Source organism: Pelophylax lessonae (genome assembly GCF_965119305.1).
Source record: "Pelophylax lessonae genome assembly, chromosome: 3".
NCBI lineage: Eukaryota > Metazoa > Chordata > Amphibia > Anura > Ranidae > Pelophylax > Pelophylax lessonae.
In genome coordinates, this window is record NC_138770.1 from 109,754,165 (window position 1) to 109,762,161 (window position 7,997).

The 7,997-nt window shown below is 39.7% G+C and overlaps 1 protein-coding gene across 2 annotated transcripts in view; it reads left to right on the forward strand.

Moving 5' to 3' along the window:
* The window catches only part of RUNX2 (RUNX family transcription factor 2), a 108,768-nt gene extending 102,866 nt beyond the window's left edge, over positions 1-5,902 (forward strand). For both annotated transcript variants that reach the window (XM_082250034.1, XM_082250033.1), the window contains one exon: positions 4,362-5,902. In XM_082250034.1, coding sequence (XP_082106160.1) covers positions 4,362-4,837 — 476 coding nt within the window. In that variant the 3' untranslated portion in view covers positions 4,838-5,902. The remainder of the gene's footprint in view (positions 1-4,361) is intronic.
* Positions 5,903-7,997: the final 2,095 nt, after the last annotated feature.

Here is a 7,997-nt window from a genome sequence, read left to right on the forward strand (position 1 = left end):
TGCCTACCGTTAGTTGGAAGCTGCTGTGGCCGTGCCCCCGACCCGACTTCCTTCCTCCCCGGCAAAAAAAAAAATTGTTAGGGGGCAGTGGGCCGCATTGCCTGTGGTTTTGGGCCGCAGGGTGGACATGCCTGCCTTAGACAGTTGTCATTGGAGCAAGTGTCATCATTGGAAGATTTTCTCTTTAATTTTGTCCTGGACTAGAAGTCATTATCCAACCACTCTCCAGCACTAGTCATATCAGTGTGCTACATTAATGGGAATGTTCATCCTGGGCAAAGGCTCCTGTTAGTTTATAGGGGTGAATGGAAGAGGAATATTGTGCACAGGGTGGGGGGAGTTTCTTTTTCTAGTTTCAGGTAAAGTAGGTAAGTGACACCGACTTGTATTTCCTGTGCCAGGGACACAACAGGAAGTAATTGCAACTTTTTCCAAAATGAGGAGATCTGAGGCATTGTCACTGGCCAACTGTCCTCATTGGAGAATTTTCTCTTTTCCCTCTCCTTTCTGGGGACAACCCCTCACTTTCATCATTTTCACCAGAGCAATAGGGCACAGTCAAAAATAAAAATCTGACAAAGCTTGTAACATGTCCTCACACAATACAAAACTAGACGAAAAAGATTTTGACTGGTGTTCTAATTGAATCACTGTTGGGTCTCATGCTTGAGGACTACATGCCTGGTGTGCGAAACCCACTGTTGCATGCCTTGTTGCCTCTCAGTTGAGGTCTCAATAAATAGACTGTTCCTATATAGCAAACTACCTGGGCCTCAACTCGTCCGCGTAGTGGTCTCTTCTTGCACAGTGTTTAACAAGAACATAATGCAAGTTGACGCAGAATCGACCGCATATAAGTTGCCGAATTAATGTAACCATTATTGTGCAATTAGGCTGACTGGCCAATGAGGAAGTGATTTTCCCACCGCTGTTGTAATTCAGACCGAAAGGCTGAGGGCTCACCAGCCAGACGGAGATTTTATTTTCCGTTACTCCTTGCATGCACATCTTTTGGCTTCTAATTGTTACTTGAACGGCAAGTGACATTACCTGGCATACGCATGGAGAGTGGTCATGACACAGCATGCTGGGACGTGGAATTATGCAAACTGGGGGGAGGGCAAGGAAAGAATCGTCTATTGAGATGCAGACGGGCTAGGCTGGCACATTGCCAAGCCTGAACATTTTAATGAGACTTCTGCAACATTCTAACTGGAAACACATGATGTTTTAATTGTTCTACTCTCTGAGAAAAAGCCGAGCAGCTTAATGTAGGTTGTAGAGAAAGCAAAGGTGTCGTAGCTGCAGCCTGTTTAGGTCGGGTTTTAATTTGCTTATTTATTGCTCTTTGAATTGATTTTTCTGGTTACAAGTGAGCATGGAAAATATAAATGTGTGCTCTCTCACTTAATAACGACTGAAGAATTGTTCTGTAAGGCTCTATTCACACCAATGGGGTTTTTTTTCTCATGTTTTTTTGCATAAATGCAGGACATTTTTTTAACATGGGTTCCTATGGAACACATTTACATCAATGCATTTTTGTGCCTCTGCGTTTTTGGAAAGGGTGAGGAACTTTTTAAACGCAAAACTGTGGTTTTTTTTTTTGCTTTTTTGGTTCAATAGACTTTAATGGAGAAGCTGCAGAAGAGCATGTAGTGCATTTTTACTGCGATTTTGCCACCATCTGCATTTTGCATCTTCAAATCCGCCCAGCAACAAATATTCCCCGAAAAAAGCATAACAAATGCAAAACGCAAATTGCGCAAAAATCGTGGTAAATAAACCTGTGGAAAGCACAGCAAAAAGCACTACAGAAACGGTCAAAAGCAACATGCAAAGGTATGAATCGAGCCTTAAGGTCTTACTAAGATCTGCTCCTTACTTTATGTTCATAATCCCAAGTGAGCCCCTTCAGATAGAGGAGAGTTTTTTTAAAACACAGCCACCTCTTGCTGATAACTGAATATCACACTTACATCAGCCTTTGAAAACATTTTTTCTCACACTTTTGACAGAACAATTTACAGAGGAAACCAATTTAACATATTTATTTTTAAAAGTGGCTTCCACTTTAAATAGGCTTGTCTTTTTTTTTTATTTTAAAGGAGAACTTTCATGAGAAAATACGCAGCCATTGTTGACCTACTTCTACAGCCTGTGTATGTTTCTTATGACAAGCTCCCTAAAGTGTTACTAAACCCACAACAGTGAAATCAGTCTATATAGGCAGTAATGCATGCTTATACCTACTGTGGAACCTAAGGGGTTAATCCTCTGTATTGTGTAAAAAGATTGTTTGATCCTGTCTTCTCTGATACTCTCCTTCCTCCACTGTCTTCAATATATCTCCTGATATTTACAGACCTAGGGGGCAAGCTGCACATGCTCAGTTTGGTGTGTATTGCTCGAGAATTTTTTTTTTTTCTTGGGAGAGTGCATGTGATTAGCACAGGGCCAATCAGCACTGACCAGACAGAGGGTCAGAGGTCCTGCATTCTCATAGGACAATCGTGGGAGAATGAAAACTCCTCCTACAAGTTTTAAACAGATACTGATAGAAGTCATAAGACTGCTATATACTGCTGATGAGACAAAGGTATTTAGCAGTTTATATTTAGTAAAATAATTGCATTTCCATGCTCTGTATGCTGTGGGAGACCCGACATAGTAAATGCAGGGTCCTGGGTTTAGTAACACTTTAAGGTTTTTACTGGTTCTCTAAGCTGTAAAAGATATTTCAAAAGTGACCTGTGCTGTGGCAAAGGATTAGTCACCATTATTTCCTGTGGTCTCTCTGCAGAGTCTCTCTATTCTCTTTTTCCCATTAGTGACTTTCTCTGCCTTGGATTGCATTGTGTCTGTGTGTTGACGGACATCTTGGTGAGGAAGCATGGCTTTCCTTCCCCAATGTCAAAAGCTGCATCTCTGAAGACTGTTATTCTGATAACGGGAGGGGGTAATATTCAAAAAGCAGAAGGAGCACTGCGCAATAATCATTTCCACAGAATGCATAAAGTAGAAGCAGGGAGATCCTTGCACTGTAAGTCCTTAGATACAGTTTCCCCTCTTGCAAAAAGATCAGTGTCCACCACAGTAGTGACATCACCAAAACTTACTCCAAAATTTTGTGAGACAAGCAGTCAGAGGCAACAGCGCCATAGATGATCTCACACTGCCCATATACAACTATGAGGCTGCAGAATAAGGCTGTACACCTAATTTCTAGGATGAATTCAAAACAGCCAGAGGAATTCAGTAAAGACTTAATGGCACTTTTATGGTGGCAGTTTCTTTAGAATTACCTGTACCTAGTTCAGGCAAATGTTACCCTAACACAGTGTTTCTCAACCTTTTTTCAGTCAAGACACCCTTTAAAATTATCCACAGTTTTGTATGTGTCATGTATGTGACAGCTAACTGCACAGGGCTCTAGCTATCGGGGCAATTTATTGTACGAAAGTGCCCTAGGGTAGGGGTGATGTCATTACCCAAAAATGGCAAGTTTTATATTTGGGAAATTACTTGTTTGACTGGGTTGGGTGGAGCCTGGGTGGGTGGGGCCTGATGTTGAACTCAGAAACTAGATTCCTATTTGGTCCACCTTACTTTTGAATAGTGGCTGTGGATACGCTTGCTGCCGTGCACTGTAAATCAACAGCCAGATGGACCTGATGGGGAAATAGTCTCTCGCTTCCACATCATGCTTCACCCACTCCTACTGCAAAATTCCAGGTCTATGTGATGGATGCAGTGGGTGGGGAGGGAGCACAATAAGGAAGGAGTGTCCTGTATAGACACCAATAGTGAGAAAAAAACAAAGGATGACTTGCTTTTAATAGTGGCATTTTTTTTAGAAAGAGATCAGTAGTGGTAGCCTTCATGTTTATTTCAGTAGGTTTTTGAAACTGTGCCTAAATATAGGGGCATTTTATTTCAATATTTGGATAAATATTCAAGTTTTTATTGTTGTCCCTGACCTGAGATTTTACCCAATGTCCTGCAGAACAAGAAATAAGGGAATGGTTGTCACTTGCAAAAGGACGGAAGAGTAATAATAATCTGAGAGAGGTTCCTACTTTCCCTATTTTACTTTAACAAGTGTGTTTTGATGCAGTCTGTTTCCCCACTGGAGAGATTTACCCTTGCTTCTTCTGACAGAAAGTGAGAAATCTCCCCAGTGTAGACACTAACTGCAAATAAAAACTTGACAGAGGTAGTTTTCCTTGGACACTGCCACTTTTTTAGATTTCGTCTTCAATGCAAAATCTCACATTTTCCAATTGTTCCTAATTTATTAGTAAAGAGTGTTGTATAGTTACTGAAATGAAATAATGAATAATTCTTTGTATTTTTTTAAGGTGCCTCAGAGCTGGGTCCATTTTCAGATCCCAGGCAGTTTACAAGTATTTCTTCGTTAACGGAAAGTCGCTTCTCGAACCCACGAATGCACTACCCTGCAACATTTACTTACACTCCGCCAGTCACCTCAGGGATGTCGTTGGGTATGTCTGCAACCACTCACTATCATACTTACTTGCCACCTCCATATCCCGGCTCCTCCCAGAACCAAAGTGGACCTTTTCAAACCAGCAGCACACCTTATCTCTACTATGGTACATCATCTGGATCCTACCAATTCCCTATGGTCCCAGGGGGTGACCGCTCACCATCTCGGATGCTTCCTCCATGCACCACTGCCAATGGCAGCACATTGCTAAACCCTAATCTGGGCAACCAGAATGACGGTGTTGACGCAGATGGCAGCCACAGCAGCTCCCCCACTGTGTTAAATTCTAGCGGTCGTATGGATGAGTCAGTTTGGAGGCCTTATTGATCATATGCTCCTTCCTGTGGCCTTAGACTATTTCAAACATTATTTTTAAGAAAATCAGTACGTGCCTTAATCCTTTTATATACGAATTCATATTTTGAGTGTGACTCAGAAAGACCTTGAAAATCTCATGCAATACAACTTACCAGTCAACAATTGTGCCATTTTGTTATAAAAAAGGGCTAAAAGCCACATTGCCTTAAACTATTTCTTTTTATTAATATTTATATTGAACTGAAGCATTCCAAAGAAAATTATAGTTTTTACGAGTACGAAAATAAACATCGTCAGATGTGACTTTTTGTGGGAGAAAGAAAAAAAGGAGAACATTTTAGGAATTTAAGTGAACGTGCTTTATGCAATACCAAAAATGCTGAAACCTGCCTAATGTACTGAAAAAAGGGAATTTTTCAAGTGATACAGAAAGCTGCACAAAATGTACGTCTTATGAATTTTATTATGAATTTTTTTGTTTTGTACAATTTCATCTGGATGATGGTACAGACTTTGAACATTGCAAAATGCACTTATCTCATATCTCAATTTCTTTTTACTGCCTTAAAACAAAGCAAACAAAAACATATACAATATGAATAAAAAACATTGCCTATGTAAACGAAACAAAAGACAAAAAAAAAAAAAAAAAGCAACAATATTAGCTCAAAACATATGAATTTAATGTTTATTTTTAAATTATCTTTATGTATAAACTTTGTTTTTTTTTGTTTTTTTTACTAATTTGACATCTTCACATTTTTAATTTATAATTATTTAATAATATTTGGACCCTTCAAGTGTTTGTTACGGTAAAATATGCTGATAGGTCCCTAAATATGTATTTTCATTTAATTTTACAGATCTTTTGAAAGGTTCACAAGCTCATAGTACATGCAAGTGTGTAAATAAAGACTGATGGTTGTGTGTCTGTGCTCAGTGAAGCCACATATTTTGTAGACTAAACCCCAATATATCAAACAAACACTTTTGGCTGCTTAGTGATGTCACTGGTGGCTAAGGGATTTTGTAAACTCACGATTAATGGGTTAAGTTCACAAAATTGCTATTCTCAGGGGGACAAGGAAACGTTAAAGGGGATTTCTGCTATTTTTTTAACTTGCCTTCAGATGAGGGGGGTAACATTTTTATTGAATACCATGGCTGCCAGCTTCCTCAAAAATGTTGAAAAGTTTGGCAGATCCAGACTACATTCAGTAATTGGATCCTGCTAAGACCTACCTAAGAAGGTCTTAGATGGTTGTTCAGTGGCGAGACATAAATGTCTATTTTGCCATTTGAAAACCTTAATGTAGAGTTTAGGGTGGGGGTTCTGATTTGAAATGAACCTAAAAGAGATCAACTGTTCTCACCTTCACGGCCCTTGCCTGCTGCAGGTCTTCTTGTGTTTCCAATTTGGGCCCAGTATTTATTCACTGCAAGTGCCAGTGAAAGGTTTCATGGGGCGGAAGCTCCCATTGAGGTTTCATGGGGGCAGTTGAGCATCCCAAGCTTTGGGACTTTCAGGAAGCATATCTGTACTATTTAACAATTCTACTCACTTACCCTGAACCCTGGGGTTCTCCATATTTTCATGGAAACATGGAAACAAGGAGTCTTAGCACTTAGGAGGTATCCAACTTAGGGGCCTTCAAGGGAGCAAAGCTTGTGAAAAATGAAAGTGGTTGGTCCAAATATTTTCTGGTTGACCAGTTGAACTGGGCAAATGTGATGCAAGTTACCTGCAGATGGCATTGAAAACATCAGCACAACATCTCTCAGTGGAATGTTCAATGTGGCATTTTTTAAAAGAAAACCCCTTTAATAACTTCTCAGGAATTGCAACCTGTAATTCTGTCTCTCCGTGTCTTCACTGAGCATACAGATGTAAAATGTACTATTCTGGGAATCTACGTACAACGTGCTAGAATGTCATCTAATGACAGGGTACATTTAAATATTTTGGCCTGAGCTAAAAAAATGCAAATATTATGTAGCAACATACAGATCAATTCACTCAAAAGTGTTTGAACTCTTTTAAAGCTTTAAGCACTATTGTCGTTGTTATATGTAAAAGTATGCACTGCCTCTGTTATGCTCTTGCACTTCTCTGTTCCAAAGATTTGCCTTGTTTCTTGTCCTAAAAATCGATACATGTATTTAGTTATGAATAAACGGTACACGCACTTATCGTGGGTTAACACAGATGCTGTAAAATGTCACATTTTATGGTCCTTAAAAAAATATCTATTTTGACTTAGAGTGTTGCCTCAATAGAGGTATGTTATGTACAAATTTACGGTACTGGTTGCAATGCCATAACAAAAATGTTGTGCTCAGGTTGGGTTTTAGGAATACGCTGTTGCCTAGGACACCATTTTGCATGGGGCTCCTTTCTTAGCTGTGAATTTATGGTGTCAGTCTATTAACCTTAGCTGCACTTATAGAACAATGTTTTGTTTGTAAACATGTAGTACATCCTCATATACCTTCTTGGTGCCTTGTTCTGGGTCATGCCTTTTGAAAGCAGGGGCATACTTTGGCTATTATAGTGTATAGCCCAGTGTAGCAATATTCTCATCACAGGTGTCAAGCAATGAGTCTACCACACTGTGCAATGTTACAATCTGTTAAGTGTCTTGGGAGCTCCAAGCATCAGGCCATCCCATTGCTTTAATCCTCCTTCTTGGAAGCAATCTGGTGTTCTGGGAACACTAATTGCTGAACTATGTGAATAGGTAAGGCCACATTTCTTCAACCCCACCTACAGTAGGCTTCTTGCTCTCTCATACAAGAACAGATAAGTTTCAGAGTACAAGATAACATGATGGAGAAAAGCTTCTTCCAACAGCACATGTTGCAGGCTAGTTTTTTTGGGAGAAAATTACATAAAATTATGATTAGAGTAAATATAGGGTCATTTTTAGCTCAATTAAGAAACAAATTCGGAAAATCTTTAGCAACTCACTGAATAACTCTACTTGCTGCGTTCAGAGTGAACATATAAAGAAATATGGAAGCTGTCATTGCTGAATTTTGTGCAAACTTGGGGCTGTCATCCTGATACTGGCTCCATTTCCTAGGGGCTAATTGAACTGGAACGACCATGGTAAATAGGATTCCGTTTTGAGACTTTAGTGGCTTCATGTTTGTTCCTGGTAAGTAACTC